The 18675-nt window shown below is 28.2% G+C and overlaps 1 protein-coding gene and 1 long non-coding RNA gene across 2 annotated transcripts in view; both read right to left on the reverse strand.

Moving 5' to 3' along the window:
• Positions 1 to 18675, reverse strand: part of LOC135931272 (uncharacterized) — a 38946-nt gene that overhangs the window by 4670 nt on the left and 15601 nt on the right. Inside the window, exons 2-4 of the mRNA XM_065468269.1 lie at positions 3742 to 3802; positions 879 to 1026; positions 279 to 390 (exon numbers count right to left, since the gene is read on the reverse strand). Of these exons, the coding sequence (XP_065324341.1) occupies positions 279 to 390; positions 879 to 1026; positions 3742 to 3802 (321 nt within the window). The remainder of the gene's footprint in view (positions 1 to 278; positions 391 to 878; positions 1027 to 3741; positions 3803 to 18675) is intronic.
• Positions 5825 to 6291, reverse strand: LOC135931273 (uncharacterized). Its single transcript, XR_010572992.1, has 3 exons — positions 6252 to 6291; positions 6049 to 6213; positions 5825 to 5877 (listed from the first exon to the last, which is right to left on the reverse strand). It is a non-coding gene; the product is annotated as an uncharacterized LOC135931273 (long non-coding RNA).

Genomic DNA, 18675 nt, shown 5'->3' on the forward strand with positions numbered 1-18675 from the left:
GAGATTAGGTAATAATAAAGTTAGTCAGATGTGGAGTGGAGGGGGAGTATATACATTTAAAAAAGCCAGGTTGTTATTTAGTTAATTACTATATGGTGACCCAAGCGGCCCCTATCCATCTAAGTCTAAAAATAATTCACACACCTGCTTAATTATTTTTTATGCTTAGCATTTTTTTTCTTACTTCGGCGGAGAAGATCAACAAATGTGCAAATTATACTTTACTCCACCTTCCCATGGATTTTTTTTAAATTAAAAAATATATATGGACATTAAACCATTGATATTGCGATCGATTCAGTCGTAACATGTCGGCGATTTTTTAGCAGCGAGCATTGAGGCATTAGTGGTGATATCATGTGATCAATTGGGGGAAGCGAATTACTATATCTACATTTATTATTTATTCATTTTTATATAAAAAAAATCGTAAAGATTTTTAAATTCGGATTTTTTTGTATATCCATGAATAATTTAATTATATTTATAATGTAATAATTTTAAATAAATAAATATTCATTTAAATATAATTTATATTGTAAAAAATAATAGATTTGGTGTAAATATAGGGAGGGGGGATAATGCATAATTTATTCCAATTTAAAACAAAATTTACAGAAAATATTATATTATTTAAAAAGTGCAAAAAGAATATTTTTTCTGGAATTTTAATTTTAAATGGAGGAAGAAAATAATCTTAATCTAAAAATGATACCAAATTGCTTCCCTTTTTGTTATCATGTTAAAAAAATTTTCTTCCCTTTTTTAAAAAAATAAACATTAGGTCTCAAGAAAAAATTAGAAATTAAAAAATTTTTTTTTAATTTTAAATATAATAAGGTGAAAGATGGTAACTAAATATTGAATAAATAAATTACCTGTTAGCATCTTCCATATTGATGGCAATATTAGATTGGGCAATGGTGTTCAATGATTTATCGCGAATCTTGGTAGCTGATATCGACTCATTGAGCACAAAATTATGACTTGGTGGTGATGTTTCGACAAGAGGCTTCTTTTTGAATCCTAATTATTTATAATGCATTTGTTTTTTTTAAGAAATAACGTGTGCTTACTCCTGAAATTTTAAGGAATAAGCATTTAAATCCCTAGATTTCTTTTTTTTGGTAAAAAAAAATAAATTAAATATATCTAGCAACAATTTACTAAAAAAAAATCGGGAAAAGAAAGGAAAATAAATCAATAATCGTTTTTCCATTTGATCACAGAGGGAAAGGATAAAAAAAAACAAAAAAAAAGATTGTTTTATAACACGGGTATTTATTGTACTGTCACCGTGATTCAGGGTAAAAATAAATAAAATTATGACTAGATAGAATAAAGATTCTCCTTTTAAAATAAAATAAGGGGGTGAGTCGTCTCTATGTTATGGCTTGTCAATTACTCGACTATTTTAAGTTAGGAAGAATGACGAAATATGTTTAAAAAAGAATTGACAATGATTAGCCCCGATAGGTGAAGCGTAATCGTTGATTCGCAAATATATAAATTTATAATATATATATTATTGAGGCAAAATGGAACTAAATCTCTAAAAAGTAAGAGCTCGGGGTGGAGGGAATGAAAATAAAAATTCGATCCACTAATGAAAAACCGAGGTACTATAATTCAGGACGGGAATTGTTTGTTATACTCGTTACCCCTCAATCAAAGTCAGCAAGAATTCGCTGGAGGGAGTCCAGAAATTTAAAATTGTTTTAATTAGATATTTTGCGAAAATCGACCAAACGGGACCAATTTTTGGACAACAAACCCGAGGTAATATATAATCGAGGAGGGTTGGGACCCACTAAAGAAAATTTCTAAAATTATTTAATAATCTAGTATCAAAACAATTTTAAATTTTAAACTCGAACCCGGGTCAACTGTGTTTTTTATAAGCATTCATGTTGCCTTGCGTAAGGTCTCTAAGGGTAGCATACGATACAATTAGGTCATTGATCATAGGGCGGTAACCCTCATAATCATTTATATTTTAGCCACCAGGAAAGTCTCTTACGTCATTGGTTTTTGATGAATTAGGATACTTTTATTTCATATATCTACTGCATTCAAGCATCTTCCGAATATGGTTTTACTTTTTAAATGCAAGTCTAACCAGGAATCAAAAATTTATTTATTTTTACAAATTCGGAGGGGCCCAAACATTCGGAATCGTGAACGTGATCCTCAACCCATTCTCAACATGATTTAACTCGATATCGCAAGTCGCATTGTGTTATTGGAAAATGGGGTTTTTTTTGTGTCTTTCTCTCGCCATAGATGAATTGATGGTATAAAAGAAAATTATCCTGTCTTGTTCTTCAAATATCTTAAATCGAATTCCGTTACAAGCCCATGTTCCAATGGATCAACTTACCTCGTTATGGTGGCTTAAATTGAGCAATCTACTTCAAGATTTGGATGAGGGCGTGATCTGGTTAGGAACTTATTGGCGAAACAGATTTTCTACAGGTATTCTTTATGAATAGTAAAAATTTTCATTTACATATACCCACCTTCTTGCGTAGCCTAACAAAAAAAAACCTGGTATTTTGATTTGTTACACCTGGGAACTTTTATTGTTTGCCTTCCCTTCAAGTTACAATATATAATCTATTTTACTTAAACAAGGGAAATACGTAGGTCGTTAAACGGCTCGATCGATTTTTAAAAACGGTTAACTTAACATTATAGCCAGGAAAATATTGCCTAAGCGTCCAGATTTCGCCAATAAATATTCAATCCGATGTGCCATCTATGAGCAAAATCTTAAGGCTTGCATAATATTTTTCTGGATAAAATATTGAGTTAACCGTTTGTAAAAATCAGCTCAAATTGAGCCGTTTAACAATACTAGAAATACGGTATGAACTAAATCTTGTTGCAATCATTTTATGATGCTGTTAAACCATAATAGGATTTGCTCTTATTTTTCTTAACGGTTTTAATAGGCCAAAAACTGATAGGGTGCGTCACAAAATTAAGCGAATTTACTTCAGCGCGTGCGCCTGAAGACTAATAGCCAATTTTAGGCCATCTTACTCACCATACAGTGAAGACTAGAATTTGAGCGACTTTGTTTTGATTTCACTTTTTTTAAATTATAGTATACTTAATATATTGGCAACCATAAAGATTGAAGCTTGCCCTGCCATGTAGCCGAATATTATGTTAAATATTGGTAAGAACCGGTTCATACCTAGGTGATCGATAAGGGCTAAATCGGTTTTGATGTTTCCTAAAATATACAATTCTATATGAACATTATGTTCAACTTGTAGGTCAAATACAGTCCGTACATGTAAAGGTGATCGATAACAACTAGCGGTTTTGATATTAATTCCTAGTTGATAATTCAGTATATATTAAACTAATGAGTAGATAAATGATAATAAATGCTATTTTTAAACAAAGAAAAATCCCCTTATACTTTCACCACCTGCATTTCCCAATTATTAAATTTCATTTTGAGATAATTTTTTTCTAGAATGTATCTTCTTCCATTTAAAAAAAACTAATAATTATTGTTTTACACGTATTTTTATTTTAATGATGGGACTCGCAAACTAAGCGGTCACAATCACGAGATTTATCTGATTTACTATTGGATATTTACTTAATAATCCTAGCATAATTCCTGGTAGCATTTCCCTTCTTTTTACCTCATATATTTTTTTAAATCAATAATTCTTGTTATTAAAAAATATATATTTATCTAAATTGGAAATTAATGTTCACTTTTTGAGCACGAGTAAGATGCGTTTTTTTCGTTGAATTGATTGGATTCGTCTTGCGTTTCCTGTAATAAAATATAATAAAATTTTTTTTTAAATATAGTGATAATGAATTAAAATTATATGTACAGGATAGTGAGTAGAATTCGTCCCAACCCAAACCAGCCCTTGCAAATTTTTGCAAATATTTTTTGGCCACGCCCATAAAATAATTCTAAACAAGTTGTCGGGCCCTTGCTTTTAATCGATTTAAAAATTATAATAAACGCCCGCAATAATTTTTTTAATGAAGGAAAAAGGCATAACTTTCTCCAATTCTATGCATTTAATAATTCGAACTTATGACCAGGCTCGAAAAATTATATTGCGCAAATACATGGAATGAAAAACATCGATCTTTTTTTCTTTATTTGTAATTTTTTTTTTAGTTATTAATGGCACTAAAAAAAAGTATAAACACTCAAAAAACTCAGCGATTAAGGGTATGACCAATAGGAAATAGGGTAAGATGCAACTGCGTCGTTGAAATTACGAGAACTAATGGGGGAGGGAGAATACCCACATAGTTAGTATACATTTTATAACTGAAGCATTTTATACATTCGGGGAGTCTCAGCGACATTGGCTTAATGGGAATTTAGATAGATATTGCCCATATGAATATATTGACTTATCATAATAAAAATATTGGAAATACTATTATGTGAGATCTTTGATTATGGTCCAACTCAATGAAAATGCCGCTACAACAGCTGATTAATAATACACTTATTTATTCGTCTATTTATAATCACATGATCTGTCAAATTTTGACAGTTTATTAAATAAAAAAGGTTATTAAACCCCCACATTTTTTTTTAAAAACCATTTTTAATATACCTTAACCCTAACCCACATCTCTCATACCTTTAATTAATCCTACTTCATATCTCTAACCTTTAATCCTATATATTTAATTAAAAATCTCCTTTAGTTGGACATTACTTGAATTGAGCATATCGAGATCTTCAAAAATCCCGAGTATAAAAGTTTTAATGAAGGGGAGGGGGGTTTACATAACTTACGATATGCATAATACTATAGTAATAGACGCTCAATTAAATTAATTTTTTTAAATATAATTTTATTATTATATCGATCCATCAATGCGTTTTAAAAAAGAATAAGTACAACACTTCTATCATTGATTTCTTTATTCAGCATACAAATTTAATAACTATAAACATGAATTTCAGAAAATAAACACACAGGTAGAATAGATTTGATTCCATATATCACCTTTTCGGCTAAGAAAAATGGGATAGGTGTGCATATAAAATTAAAATTCATGAGGCCAGGTAATACAATAAAGGGGGAGGCAAAATGAAAGAATAGCTGATCAAATTTGCAATATTCAGCTTCACATCACTACCTACCACTAAAAAGTTAAATAATGTATAAATTATAAATATTGTTATGATAGATTACAATTCTTTAAGTCATCATATGGCTGAAGCTGAATATAACCAATGTAAAATGGCATCATTGAATATGACCATCTTGTCAATTGTTCGAAATTCTTAAATTTCTCCGAGACATTTGACTAGAGTTTAACTTATAAAAAAAGAAACAAAGCTCTTCCATATCATTCTATTTTATAGTGTCTTTTCATTCAACCCCTTATGGAGTAAAATAAAACATCTGTTTTAAAAATTGCAATGGATCATGACCAAAATATTGGGCTTGTAGAGTAGCCAACAAGTCTAATGCAACATAAAATTTTTCGATTTTATAGCTGAAATAAAGTTAAAAATGTATAACATAATAAATATTACCGTAATGAGCTACTAATGCTTCGCAGAAACCGTTGCCATTTTTTTAAAACTAATATTTTCCTTCGCATTTGTCGAATCACACTATTTTGACTCTTAACCTTAACCCCATTGAAATATTCATGGAATATTTCATTCCATTATTCTGATATCTTTATATTGTAGAAATTGAATTACTAACTGTTTTGTTCTTGAATTGTATTGTGCCATTTTTAAAAATATATTTCCTAATATATAATATATTTAAATTATACAAATATCTACTTTAGCTCACTTTCTGTTCATTCGTGTACATGATATCTTCAAGATATACAAAAAGACACATACCCCTGGATAATAATATCTCAATTTTAATAAGTTTTTTAAAATAGAAATGAGGATTAAAAATCAATTTTTTAAAATTAATTCTACACAGCTCTAAGTGTCTGTTAGATTTTAGCCAATGTAGTAGGTTTTGTCTCTAAAGTTAGTATTTATCATCATCTAATATAAACATTAACCATTATCTTTGTTGCATAGTCCCAAGCTAACCGCTAACTCTTCACGTGGTATCAGGAATTACCTTGAACAGAGTAGTTCGGTAAAAACTAAAAGATACTTCTTGGTTGATTCGCCTAAGCAGCCCTAAGTCTCTTAGATTTTATCGATTTGAGTAGATTTAATGTCTAATAAAATCATTATTTCTCATAATCTATTTTTATACTTAGATTAACCCTAGCCCACATTAGACCTTGCCATGAACCCGCAGCGACTTCGCATTCCCATTATTTTATAAAAATGATACATATGTAAGAATGAAATTAATATATTTTATATAAAACTTTCTTCTTTTTCTAAAAATTTTCAAAAAAAATTATTAAAATTTAGGTATTTTTGGCCGGTAGCTATTTGTTCAGATCCCACTTCTAACCGATTGTCATTCCGGGGAGGGGGATCAGACACTTGTGGTTTGTTTGGATCACAATTCTCAAGCCCTAATCTATTCAAAACAATAAGGTAAAAGCTACGTGAAAATCAAGACAATCCAAAGGATGGGTTTTATTTTGGCAAAGAATATCCTAAATTTACTGATCCGACTGTATTTCTATACATTGATGATTAAGTAGTATCAACAGTTAAATAGTTCTTGCTTTTTAATTAGTTTTTTTTAAAAAAAATATTTTATAGAGATTGTCTCATATTCAAATTGATTAAGGTTATTATATAATTTTTGAAAATTAAATTAGAATAATACACTAATTTTTTTTAATGAATTAAAAAAAAAATTTTCTATGAAGTGGTTATAAAAAAATATGTATTATAAAAATTGGTAGTGAGTGACTCTGAGGATGCATCCTAAATTTCCCTAACGATGACGTCATTGCGTCACCCATCTCCCAGGATAGGGAACACTGGCCACTATATCTCGTTCATTAAATTTAAAAAAATAGCTACTTCTAGCTTTTTTTTGACGAGATATGAGAAATGTAAAATAAAAATTTTTTTGATGCCCGACGTTGGGACGCCTGCCTTCACATAAGATAAAAAGATAATGTAATAAAAAAAATGGTATTTTCTTATTTAAAAATATAAAAATTTCTCTTGCCCGACGTTGAGACGCCCTTTTAACATAAAAAAAAGTGTTTTTCAATCATTTATTTATATAAAAAATTATAACCCATACTTAAATTACTAACTTACAAAAAAAGAAAGAATGAAGAAAAAAATACAAAATGAAAGAGAAACGGAAAAGATAAGAAAGTGAAAAGAAAATATTAAGGAATTTAGACATTTTAAAGAAAAATATTCACTGGCATTTAACTGCATCACATCACAATTTTTTAGTTTACGATTTCTTTTGGTGGAATAAACGAAACCACTCAAGAGTCGATATAAAAGAAAAGAGTTTAAAAGATGTGGTTGTCACTTATCAGTCATATTTTCTCAATCCGTCAAAGGTCAATTTTCGTAAAATATATTGGCATAATTATATAAAAAAAAATTTTTATCAGGTGAGTTTTACTTTTAAAGAAAATTTTGATTAAAAAATAATTAAACACAAAAGATAATTGTGTTTTTTAGAAATAATTTAAAATTAAAAAATTATGACGACATTTTATTTTGTTAATTAATATCCTTGAGATAATTGATAAAATAAAAATACTTTTGTGACAATAAAAAAAATTTAAAAATAATTCTTGAAGGGAAATCGGGAAGCGTTCGATAAATTTTGATCAAAGGAATGTTCGAAAAAGAGATTATCGGCAAATTAAATATTTAAAAATTTTGATTAGACGTAACATCGATTAGGGGTTGAATTGCTACCTTGTTCTAATTAGAGATCTGCATTCTGCAACAGGCCGGGCCTATTTCTAAATAATAATCCCGATTCGGACTGGGTCGGGCCTAACATTTTTTAAAAAATTTCGGGCCGGGCTTAAATTTTTAAATACGATATTACATTTTATCCATTAAATTGATATATATTAAAATTCTTGCAAGAAACGAGACGCTAATATTTTTTATATTTAAATAAATTAGGGTCGGACGGACAAAAGATTGTTATTTCGGATCGGGTTTTTCGGGACAAATAAAAAATATTCGGGCCAGGGAAATTAGACCCGATGCAGATCACTAGTTCTAATAATCTAAATGGTGGTATAATTTTAAATATATTGGCCCATGGAAATTAATATTCTTTAAAAAGCAAATCATCTATAGTGCGCACAAATTGAACTTAACGTATCACCTGTTTAATTAAATTGAGGCAGTATTTTTAATTTTATCAAGGAGTACGTGACTTTGGAATAAAAAAAGATTAGCCATGAATTTAAAAAATAAAAGTATTAAAAAAAGCAAAGTTTTTTTAAAATGATTTCTAGCGGCAAACGATGTAATTTGATTAATTCATACAATTTGAAATACATTATTTGTGCTTGCAATGTAGCTTTTGAAACGCTCAAGTTTTGCGCACTATCAGTCTTTACCCAAATAAATATATTTACTAAATATTCTCTTTATAAAAAGGTGCCATTACCGTTATAAATTTTGCAGTTTTTCCCCATATTAATTAGATTTACGATTCATTTATTTAAAAAGTGTGCATACATAGGAATCAGCTGTATACTTTATTTTTATGGTCTATATTAGTGTTGCTAAACGGCTCGTTTTGAGCCGATTTTTAAAAACGGCTAACTCAATATTTTAGAATATTGACTAAGCCTCAAGATTTTGGTTGAAGAAGGAACAAAGGTTTAGACATCTATTAGCGAAATTTCGAGGTTTGGGCAATATTTTTCTGGCTAATATATCGAGTTAGCCGTTTTTAAAAATCGTAACAAACAACACTAGTCTAGATAAATGTCATTTACTCAACGCACAGACCATAAAATAGCGTCTACATACACTTTTAAAGAATTTATTGAAATCATTAAATAAATATAGCTTTTTTCTGCCTCTGATATCTTTTTATTTAACAGACTTTCTAAAATAAATTTCAACCATCCTTTTTACTTATAAGATTTTCTAATAAATTTCAACAAAATGGGATGATTTTTTCTTGTAAATTACAAAAAAAATGAGGAATTCGATATTTATTATATTTGGCAGAAAGAATTTATTAGCAAATTCTGAGTTGTTTCCATGAGGAAAGGCATAAAGATAAAAACTTAATTTTCATAAAGCATTGGTGATAGTGAATAAATAATTTATTTTAAAATAACGTATAAAAAAAATTAAATTAATAATAATACCTAGACTGACGATTCATTTATTTAAATGTGTATATATACAAATCAGCTGGTGGTACGCCATTTTGATTTCATATAATATAATCAATTTAGATTAAAATTTTATAACTTTTATTTGGAATAAATAATTTAATTTCTAGTAAAAAAAATACATAGGATACTAAAATGGCGTGTCATCAGCTGATTTGTTTAAAAAACATTTAAAAATCCATATTTAATGAATGAAAACATATAAAATTGTTATTACAAAATGGAATCACCAAGGGCGAACTTAGGCCTAACTTTAAATATGATAAGTGATAAAAAATTTAAAATGTGCCTTTACCAGAACCCTTTTTAACGCATAGAAATGTATCGAACAAAAAAAAATACCAAAAAAAGGGGGGGAGGGGGTGGTTCAAAATTCTATTAATTTTATAATAAATTAAAATGATAATAAGAAATGTTTTTATATAAGAAAATTATGGACTGTAAATGCCTGCCGCATGCCAGGGTTACATATGAAATCGCTTATGGAATACCAATATAAAAAGGGTATATATTGGGTAAGAAAATTATACTGTAAATTCATGATCATGAAATAGCTAGGTCCAGCTTAGATCTACTTTACACAAATAAGGTATAGGGCGAGGTACTTACTCGAGGTCGGCGCAGCCCGACCAATGGGCCTGAAAAATAATTTGGGAGCTGGATCGAAAAATCAGATAGGCAGATCTTTAGTCTTACTATAAATACATTAAGAATTCTTCGTTTTTTATTATTGGCGAACAATTTTTCAGCACGCCTTTAAGAAAACCGTTTTTTAGTCTTAGCAAAATATAAAAAAATATGTCTAAGTGATAGCAACTGGACTTATCTACTTATCTAGCCTCAATTAATATGTTTTGAAAATTTAATTCAAGCCCAAATTTATTTATTTATTTTAAAACAGGTGGGCCTCATCTTAAAATTATAACCAACGGATGCGCGTTATAGATGGACAACTAGGACGAGGGGTTTGTGTTTTCAGACTCTTATTATAGCTAGACTGTGTTGTTAAACGGCTCGTTTTGAGCTGATTAATAAAAATGGCTAACTCGATTTTTATCCAGAAAAATATTATGCAAGCTTTAAGATTTTGCTCATAGATGACACAAAGGTTTAAATACCTAAAAATTTAAAAATCTCGAGGCTCAGGATTTTTCTGGATAAAATATTGAGTTAGCCGTTTTTAAAATCGGTATATGGTATATTTTATTTTCCCCTTTAAATTATAAATACTTTATTAGAAAATGTTGTTTCAAAATTTTATCTAAAAAAATATACAATATAATAATTCCCTAAATTATAATTTAAAAAAAATTCAAAACATAAATGAAAGAGGATACGAAATGAAATCATGATAATTAAATTAAATAAGCCAAAAATATGTTATTTAAAAACTATCATTTGACAATAAAGGGTAATCTTTATTTTTTGCTATTGTAACAAATTATATTTTTCCTTGAGCTCGTTCTAAGAAAAACCCTGGTTTTAGATGTTAAACGATCCTTTTTTTTAAAAAAAAAATAAATATTATAACGCTATCAAATTGAAGCGTTTTATTTTGCTGTAATTTCCAAAAATCAAAATATATACCTCACTAATTTAAATAAAAGAGTGTTAACTCATTATTTTGATTATAATAAGGGACAAGGGGGGGGGGGGGGGGTATATAAATTACAGACCTGTAATTATATTAATTAGAAAATACGAAGGGAATATGGGTATTTAAAAAAAAACATAAAGGACACCAATCCAATATACAATTCAGGAATTTTTTTTTATTTATAAATTGTAATAAGGTTAACCAGTTAGTCTACTTTTAAGATAAATAAAATGGATAGAGATGGTGTATGTCGGTCCAGTAATTAAATGCCGAGTTTATTGTTTAGGCATTTTATCTTAAAAAAACCTATATTAAATCATCAAAGGTATCCCTTTAAACTCGTAAAAGTATATGTGAAATAGTACACCTTAGAATTTGAAATGGTATCTTTACTAGATTAACACTCTTTTAGTCACGTGCCCTTCTGCAATTCTGACCAAAAAAAGCTATAATATCGAATCTTAGGAATAAACCACTAAAATTTTTTTAGATAAAAAAATTATAATAAAAATGGACAAGGGAAATTTACTCATCCTTTATTCGCCTTTTTAAAAATAAGCATAAATACTATAATTATAATAAATTAAATTAGTATTTGAAATAAATAAATAAGGCGAATAAAAATTAAAGGTGAATTCCTTTAAAAAATATTGTATTTAGTAAGGAATAAAAGATAAGAGAAAAATATTCGTTTTAATATATGAAAAAAGATTATCCCTTTTAAAAAAAAATATGATAAATATTTGGCATAATTTTTTTTTATTATAAAAAACATTTTTTAAAAAAATATAATAATTATAATTAAAAAACCAGAATATTTCGCTTAAAAAATAAAAAAAAATAATAAAATATTTCAGTTATTAATTTTAAATATACATATATATTTTTTCTTTGGACAAAAAAAAAGTCCCTTTCTTTTAGTACTAAACGAAAAATATCAAAATGTTTTACAAAAAAAAAATTAAGAAGGGAAAATTTCATTTTTGTTTAAAGTAATGACGCGCCGAACGGCCGATTGATCAGGCTATAATTAAAAAAAGGGAAAAATTTATCGTACCATTTGTTGCGCCGCAAAATAGCTAAAAATCTGAGAATTTTGTGAGATAATTAAAAACTTTTTTGGTGAAGAACTGAGAAAAAAAATATTAGGAAAATTTAATTTTTTTGTTAATTCTTCAAACGGGAAATAAGTTGACGTGCGGAAATGGATCTAATTTCGAGATATATATTATAAGTCCACAGAGCCCGAGCCGTGTAACGAGAAACATTTATATATGCAGTACGAGAATTTACTAAAATTTAAGTCAATGAGAATTGATTTATTTAGTGATTTGAGTTTAAGATGTCATGTGCACTTTTGGGTAACGCTATGTAGAGTTGATCGACATATAGCAATTAAATAGCGACCAAATTTTATTAAAATCCAATAAGACCCATTTTTATTTTAATATATTATATTAAAGAAATTACGAGATGGCTTATATACCATACCCCGCATACAATCACATTGTTAGCTTCAGAAAAATGGATTCAAATCCGATCCATAAGGAATATCATATATGAAATCACTTTCTAGGCCACAGAGGCTATTCGAAAACAACAATCTTTTTTTTATATATAAAGATAAATTACGACTCTAATATTCTAATAAAACCACATAAAAAATCAAAGTTCAACGCTATACATCATTACCCTACATTTTCCCCTATTATTTCAATATTGATCTACTTCTAAAATACGAGCTCGGATCTTTAAAAATATAACCAAAACATGGCTCCCTATCATTCATATTGAAAAAAAAAATTTAAGTTTAAAAAAGGCACAAATAAGCGCATGCGTATATTTTTTTTAAAAAACGAGAGAAATCTTTCGCAAAACGCCAACACATCAATCCGGAAACATTAGACTTCTTGGCGGGTATGGAAATAAAAATCAATTCGATTTAAATCGAGAATTAAATATAATGAATTTTTTCTTAAAAATCATTTTTTTCATTCAATTATATGTTAAAAGTATTTATCAACAATTTTTTCATGATTTTTATTAACATTTATAATAAGATAAAATTGTTTATAATAATTAATATCTATGTTTATGGTTTTAGTTTAGTATTACTTGATTTTAAAACTTCAACATGCTGTTGATAATGGAATATTAATAATAGTAGTGAACGTATAATTTTAAGAACTTCGAGGATACATAAATAACATCGAAGGAGATACAGGTGGTAATTTATCAATTATTATTTTGGTATCATAATAAGCTTTTCTTATTTTTAGTTGCAGAAAAAAATTAGATGCCTTCCTGAGATATAATGTAATTCATGTTTACATTCTTTTTGCAAACTCAAAATTTTGGCACAATTATAATGATAAATTCAAAAAAAGTAATAAATCAAACATTGAATCATAAATAATGCATAAAAATTTATATGGTGAATTTTTATGAATAACCATTGGTCGTAAGATAATATTCAAATACAATAGTGGATCATTCAAAATTCCACTTTAAAAAAAATTCTGATTTAAATCCAAAAAATCCTATTTAAATAATTAGATTTTTTAAAAATAAATAATGATTTAAATACATCTTGCTATCCTGCTTTTCAAAGGTATTAAATTAATGAATTAATTATTAAATTCCGTTTCCAGAAAATGAATGTATCATTCCATTCATCTCCATCATTTATAAAATTTCTATCCTTATTGAAAATTTATTTTAAGGCGTAAAAATTATGCATGAAAGATATATATAAAACAGATGAGGCTTTTTTCTATTCAAAATCACGCAAGCGCATTACTAAATTACGAAAATAAAAAAATATATAAATTATTTTTTGAAAAATTACTTTAAAATAAATGTTTTTTAATTATATGTTTACGTGGATCATAAATATATTTAAATTTTTTTATAATATAAATTGCAAAGGTTGGAAATAGAAATGGATTCCAATTTAAAATAAATAAGAACCAATATGTAGCTTAGAGCTATTAGGGCTGTGCCTCTCGTCTATTTTCTTCATAAAATTCTAAATAGCTGTTCTGATCTGATTAGATTCTTTTTAAAAAATATATATTATAGTTACACTTTTAAGCGTATTTTTTAAAGATCACCTTTATGTCGAGAGTTATCATTTTTAAAAAATCAAAAAATGGTGTCCTAACTGCTTTTCTGGATAGAATTAAGGATAAAAATGCCAAGAACGTGGCCTTACCCTGAATTCACAGTGAGCACGAATAAGTGGCGAAGTATATGCAGCGTTAAAAAAGCATAAATTAACGTGACTAAAGTCTGCGATTAAAAAATGAGCTAGGAAGGCCTACTAATAGCTAAGCATGCTAAAAAATGATCTAGGTCTTACAAAAAAATCCTTTATGCCTTTCCCCTCTTAAATGTCGTCCTAGAAAATATTTTATGCAATATTTAAAACACCCAAAAAACTATGATAGTCAATTTGTCGTATATTATTAAACATGGCAGCATTTTGGAGCATTTTAAACGCAAAGTTATTAAGTGAGTCAAGACGAGATCAAAGAATATATTTCAAGAAAATTTTTAATTTTTAATATAGTAATAACGTAAAATATAAATAGCATAAGTTTCATTTAATACTTATTCAAATTTCTAGAAAAAAAATCATCTGTAGATCTAGGACATTGAAAAAATAGCGATAGCGCTAAAAACGCAGCGTAAAAAAGTGATCTAGGACGGCTTAGAAGAAACCCCATAGAAGAAATCAAATAAATGATAAATATATTTTGTTTCAGTTATATTAATCCTTCTGGCATAAATACTTCAAACATATTTTTTATGAAAGGGTATATGAATGATTAAATTATCGGGATTGACGTTTTTTTTCTCGATTAATATGTGGAAGTAGCTATCAGTTTAATATGTGCTGAATGATTGCTCGTTTTTGTTTTATTAATCATCATATTCTTTAATTAAATAGTAGAATAGGGTCCCCTCTATCTCTTCTTTAAATCAATGATCCTTAAGATTTTCCGAAATAGTCTATGAAGAAGGCACCCCTTTTCTAAAAATTTTACATCAAATTTTAAATATTTCAAACAGCATGGAGAGAAGAGAGATGAAGCTATTTGTGCCCATTTCAAGGAGGTATGCTGGTAAGGGGTAGGGAGTAAAAAATATCTTAGAGAGTAGGGGAGTAAATCTAGGCTTGTTTCCACCAATTTTTTTTCTCCCATGAAGACGTTGACAGATTGCCCTCCGACCAGAGCCAGATAAAAAAAAAATTGGAATATGAGCCCGCCGGCAATTTTAAAATTTTTAGCATTTTAAATGTTTTTTAAAAAATTTATAATTTTGAGGATTATTTTTATATTGAAATAGATTTAATTTATTTTTTTTCACATAGTTTGTCAATTTCCTTCTTCCTAATATCTAATATATTAATTCCTATTTCAACAAATATCAAGCACAAGCACCATGTGTGAAATGGAATGGTGTGAGTTAGTACATGTTCCTATCAGATAATTATCACTAATATCCGCCATTGATAGAATTTTAAATTATCATGAACCTCTAGATATATATTTTTTAGGAAATTATAGGCTGTCCAAATATTTTGAAAGAATTTTCAGTAAATGAATTGGCGGAAGCATATTTAGGCATGGCTTCACATTTAAGAAATCTATAAGCTGTTTATATGCAATAACAATCACAAGAATTAATATAGATTCACAAAAAATGTATAAATATTATGACCTTGGAATCAAACCCATCAGGTGCGTACGCAGGAATTTGGTCTTGGGGAGGGATAATAAAATTTTTTAAGAAATATTATTGTTTTTTAAAAATATCAAGCATAAATTTATTAGGACTAATTACTATTTCTAATACACAATTTTAAATTTATGTGAATTATAAAAAAATTATATGTAAAGAATCACTTAAATGACCCAAAATAGAAATTTGAATTTTTTGAGCCTTTACACAAAAAGTTTCTTAGGAATAATTGCATTTTGTATGTTATATATTTACAATGTAAAATCCAATCTTCGTTGTGATTGAGCTAATTTTTCAATTATCTCATCCTTGCTTGTCGTCAAATGCCTATAAATATTCAAAATATCCAAACCTTTCAATCTACTTTCAGATGTTGTACTTCTTGGTATGTTTTTCAGAGACCTGCAGGCTCGGTCCCCGTGCTGGACAGTATTTTAATTTTTTTAAATATACCCTGGCCGGGCCCGAAATTTTTAAAAAAAAACACCCATGCCGGGCCTGAATTATTTTAAAAAAACACCCAATCCGAGCTGTATTTTTTAAAACAGCCTGTATTTGAAATCGTTATTATTAGCTATGAAAATCAAAAATAAATATAATTTATATTAAAAAAATCCGGGCCGGGCCTGAAAATTTTATTTTAAAAAAAGCCGGGCCGGGCCTGAAAATTTTTTAAAAAAAGCCGAGTCGGGCCTAAAAATTTTTTAAAAAAGCCGGGCCGGGCCTGAAATTTTTTTAAAAAAAACTCAGTCCGGGCCGTAAAAAATCTTTAAAAAAAATCCGAGCTGTGTCCTGCAAATGGTACTTATGCAGGCCTCTGTTATTCTTCTTAAAAAAGAGAATGTTCTCTCATTAGTTTACTAATGGGAAGAGTTTATAAACCCTTTTAATACATTGGGAATTTAATCTAAAATGTGTTTGAAATAATGCAGAGCATCCATAGCATTTTTGGGACTATATCAACCATAGTTAATCTTATAAACATAGTTATTCAGCTAGTAAGGCATCATAAGATACTTTAACATCTTCATAATAAAAATCTAACAAATATTTTTTTTTCTATCACCATCTGAAAAAGTGGGAAGGCTTTTGTGGAAGTAATATTTGCAGATTAGTAAGTGTTGCATAATGAATTAAAAATTCATTTATTTGGGTTATAAATGTATCTGTATTTAAGATATACTCTTCTACTGATTCTATATTAATGTTTTAACGATGAACTTGCCTTGCTACAAGTCGAGAGAGGCAAATATTAAACACGTATAGCTCTGCTTTTGACTCAACAATAAAATATAAAATATGAAATTTTTTATCAACATTAGCCCTAATTTCCTTGAGTTCTGATAAAATGCTCTCCGCTATTCTCATCTTCTTAATCAAGTCAATGTCATGTTTTTGAAAAGTAATACTTAAAATAGTTGTATAATTAAATAATACATTCCAATGAGAAATAAAATTTGGAATAAGCCTTGAATCCAATAATTTTCTTACTTCTGAGGAAATATTTCCTTCAGGCCATTGTGATATTTCAGTAATAGCAAATAATTGGCTCTTCTAACTCCTTAAAAGCTGTTACTGCTTGATGGCAGAGACTCTATCTTGTTGGACAAGGTTGCAATTTCTATTTCCCTGTTGGACAAGAAGTTTCAGAAATAATTATTATTTGACTAGAAATTTGAAAATGGTAGATAAATATTACGCCACTAAAAATTTGAAAATAATAAGTAAATATTACGCCGGAAAACTTGAAATCGAAATTAATTGATAAAATAACTTAGATAAATGTGATAATAAATGTAATTGAATATATATTTAATATGAGATACGAATAAATATTAACAAATATAAATTAATATAAACAATAATATTTTTGAAAAATATATCCGGCATCTGCATTTTTTGGCTTTGGGGGGGGGGGGGGTTGTCCCCCTGCCCCCCCGCTGCGTACGCCAATGAAACCGATCACTTGATGGATTGCCCGGAAAAAAAATTTTCTACCGTAATTTTCATATTACTCTCGCAAAATAAAAAATTTTCCCACTATTTGAAAATTTTGACCTGACAACCCTGGTCATAGTACCCGGTGATAGAGTTTCTAGACCCATCACTACTCCAAGCTAATGACCGTCCTACTCTTGGACGACTAAAAATATATAATTATTTAATTATAAAATGATTTGTAAATTTCAGGTCTTACCTAAAAAATATTTTGCACAAGATGCCCGACTCAGTAGAAATATTTTTTGGTAACCAAGATGATGGCCTCCTGAGATTTCAATGATGCAATATATTCCCTTTCCTCCACATGTTAGAGGTCTCTACCAGATCTACAGCTTAATATGCTTATTTATTAGAATTGCTAAGAATGGTGTCATAGTCATTTAAGAGGTAGTTTTTTTTTGGAAATACGGGATATCCTTTTGTAGCGTTTTTATTCATTTTAATTTTTCAAATAAAAAATAAAAAAAAATTTTTAATAAAAAGTTTGCAAAAAAATTATGTCATAAAAAATACCTTATTATTTTTTAAAAATATATATTCTGCCTTGGCTATATCCTAAAACAGATATTTTTTAAAAAAGTTAAAATTTTTTTTTGAAAAATCATAAATAAAAATTAATGAAATTGTAATGATGATTGTTTATTTGTATTTGTACATGTTTGTTTTCATTCTTTGTTATTCATTTTTTAAATTGGTTAATTTTTTTTCCCTTCATATTTTAAATGTTAAAAGTATAGTTACATATTAAGAGCTTAGGATTTTATACGTGCGTTAGACTCATTTTTAAGCAAAGAATATTATGCATGCCTGGAGATTTTGCTCATAGATGGTTTGTACATTTATTAACAAAATTTAAAAATTTGCCTATTTTTTTTTGGCTAAATTATTGGGTCAGCTCCTTTAAAAATCGAGTCGTTTAACAACACTACCACCCTTAAGCCAGGGTTCTGGACCCGAATTCGGGTTCAAAAATTTCAAGTTCTATTTGGCGGAATTTTTGATAATAGAAACTTAATCGAAAA

This window comes from Gordionus sp. m RMFG-2023, chromosome 1 (assembly GCF_954871325.1).
Source record: "Gordionus sp. m RMFG-2023 chromosome 1, tfGorSpeb1-WG-v2, whole genome shotgun sequence".
Taxonomy (NCBI): Eukaryota; Metazoa; Nematomorpha; class Gordioida; order Chordodea; family Parachordodidae; genus Gordionus; species Gordionus sp. m RMFG-2023.